At 31.6% G+C, this 2,500-nt stretch overlaps 1 protein-coding gene across 1 annotated transcript in view; it reads left to right on the plus strand.

Annotated features, from left to right (window-relative positions):
- LOC123508545 (calcitonin gene-related peptide type 1 receptor-like) overlaps positions 1–2,500 on the plus strand; it is a 264,938-nt gene that overhangs the window by 242,473 nt on the left and 19,965 nt on the right. The window contains 1 exon segment of the mRNA XM_045262286.1: positions 15–98. Coding sequence (XP_045118221.1) covers positions 15–98 — 84 coding nt within the window.

The raw sequence follows: 2,500 nt of genomic DNA on the forward strand, positions 1-2,500 counted from the left end.
CGTAAACACTTCAGGTTCTCGGCATCTTCAAGAAAAAGTGGAACCAACACAAGCTGATGAAGAGTGGATCAAGCACTACCGGAGCCATGGCCTTCTCGGTAAGACTGGAGGAGGAGGAGGAGGAGGAGGAGGAGGAGGAGGAGGAGGAGGAGGACAGCAGGTAGTCAAGGATAGAATAGAATAAATGAAGTTAATTAGGAGTAAGTGAAAGAGAAAAGAAGTCAAAAGAGAGAAAGAGAGAGAGAGAGAGAGAGAGAGAGAGAGAGAGAGAGAGAGAGAGAGAGAGAGAGAGAGAGAGAGAGAGAGAGAGAGAGAGAAGAAAAGATAAGTAGAAGAGAGAGATAAGAAGAGAGAGAGAGAGAGGAAGAATAAAAACATAGACAAGGGAGAACAAGAAGGTAAATATTAGAGGCAAAGGGAGGAAAAGGAGAAGGAGGAAGGAAAGTTTGGGAAGGAAGGAGGAAGCGGAGGAGAGAGGCCAAGGATTAGAAGAGATAACAACTTTAGCAGCAAAACCCTTAAAAGAGAAAAGAAGAAGGGAAAAAGAAGAAGGGAAAAAGAAAAAGGAAAAAAAAAGAAGAAGGGAGGAGGAAAACTCAATAAAAGACAGTAGAGATGATAAAGGAAGATAAGATTTTTTAAAAGATAGATATAAAAAAAAAAGCAAAACATTTTAAGACACTTGGAAAAAGAATTATAGAAAGAAATGAAGAAGCAAAGAAGAAAAAGGAAAAAATGAATAAATCTGGAAGTAATTAGTAAAGAAAACGGGAATTTCTAGACTAAGGAACAAAAAATAAAAGGAAACAAAAGGAGGAAAAATATGAAAAAAAAATGTATAAATGTCAAAGGTTAATTAAGTAAGAAGGAAAAAAAAAAAGATAAAAACATGAACATTGAGACACAGAGAAGGGAAATTTTTAGACTCAGGGAAAAAGAATGAGAGGAAATAAGAAACAAAACAGTAGAATATAAAAAAAAAATGCATGAAAGTGAAAGGCAAAAGATAAGAGTGGGAAAAAAAAGATAAAAACATGAACATTGAGACACAGAGAAGGGAAATTTTTAGACTTAGGGACAAAGAATGAGAGGAAATAAGGAAGAGAAAATAAAAAAAGGAACAAAATAGGAAATAGGAGATAAAAAAGAACATTGAGACACAGAGAAGGAAAAAAGCATAAAAAGAACAAAATAGGAAATAAAAGGTAAAAAGTAAAGGGTGAAGAGAGAAAAAAAGAATAAAAAACATGAATATTGAGAAGAGAACGGAAATTTCTAAAGAACAAAAAAAAAAAAAAAAAACAAACACCGAAAAAATCAAACAAATCCATAATTCTGAAAAAAAGTTAGTAAGAGAAAGAAAATAGATAAAAACGTGAAAAAAAATAGAGAAGGAAGCAAAAAAAATAAATAAACGAGAAAATAAACAAAAAAATGGATAAATCTGAATATGGTTTAGATGAAAATTTTCTACACGACACAATAAGAATAAAGAAGAGAATCAAGTGAGTTAAAGAGAAAGGAGGAAAAAGATACTGGACAGGTAAGACACTAATTAACAACAGGTGTAGCACAAATCTTAGAATATTTAGCTAAGAAAACAAAAATGACTCCAAATGATAAAAAAAAAAAAATAGAAAAAACTATAAAAAAAAACACACAAAAAGAACAAAAAAACGTGCAAAATATTAAAGAGAACAGGTAAAACACTAATTAGCACCAGGTGTAACACATACTTGAGAATATTTAGCTACGAAAACCAAAAAAAAAAATATACTAAACGATAGAAGATAGGAAAAGGAACCCAAGAAACACTGGAGAACAAAAAAATGTGTAAAATATTAAACACAGGTAAAACACTAATTAGCACCAGGTGTAGCACAAATCTTAGAACAATTAGCTAAAAAAAACACATACCAAATAATAAAAGACAAAAAAAAATAAAAAGAAACACGAAAGAAGAACAAAAGAAAGTGTCAAATATCAGAGCGGACAGGTAAAACACTAATTAGTACCAGGTGTAGCATAAATTTTAGAATATTTAGCTAAGAAAGTAAAAAAAAAAAATTAAAGAACGCTAGAAAAATAAGAAAAATAACCTAAAAAACACAAAAGAAGAACAAAAAACGTGCAAAATGTTAAATATGACAGGTAAAACACTAATTATCAGCAGGTGTAGCACAAATCTGAGAATAATTAGGTAAGAAAATTAAAAAAACATACCAAACGATAGAAAAAAGAACCCAAGAAACACGAAAAAGAAGCAGTTTTAGCACAAATCTGAGAATATTTAGCTAAAAGAAAACAAAAAAACATACCAAACGATAAGATAGAAAAAAGAACCCAAAAAACACGAAAGAAGAAAAAAAACGTGCAAAATATCAAAGCGGCCAGGTAAGATCCTAATTAGCAGCAGGAGCAAGAGAGACAGGTGTATTTGTAGAGTTAAAGCCAAAAGTTTGTTCGCGTGTCTTGTTCTTGTCCTCTAATTCCACCGTGT

This window comes from Portunus trituberculatus, chromosome 25 (genome assembly GCF_017591435.1).
Source record: "Portunus trituberculatus isolate SZX2019 chromosome 25, ASM1759143v1, whole genome shotgun sequence".
In the NCBI taxonomy this organism is placed as follows: domain Eukaryota; kingdom Metazoa; phylum Arthropoda; class Malacostraca; order Decapoda; family Portunidae; genus Portunus; species Portunus trituberculatus.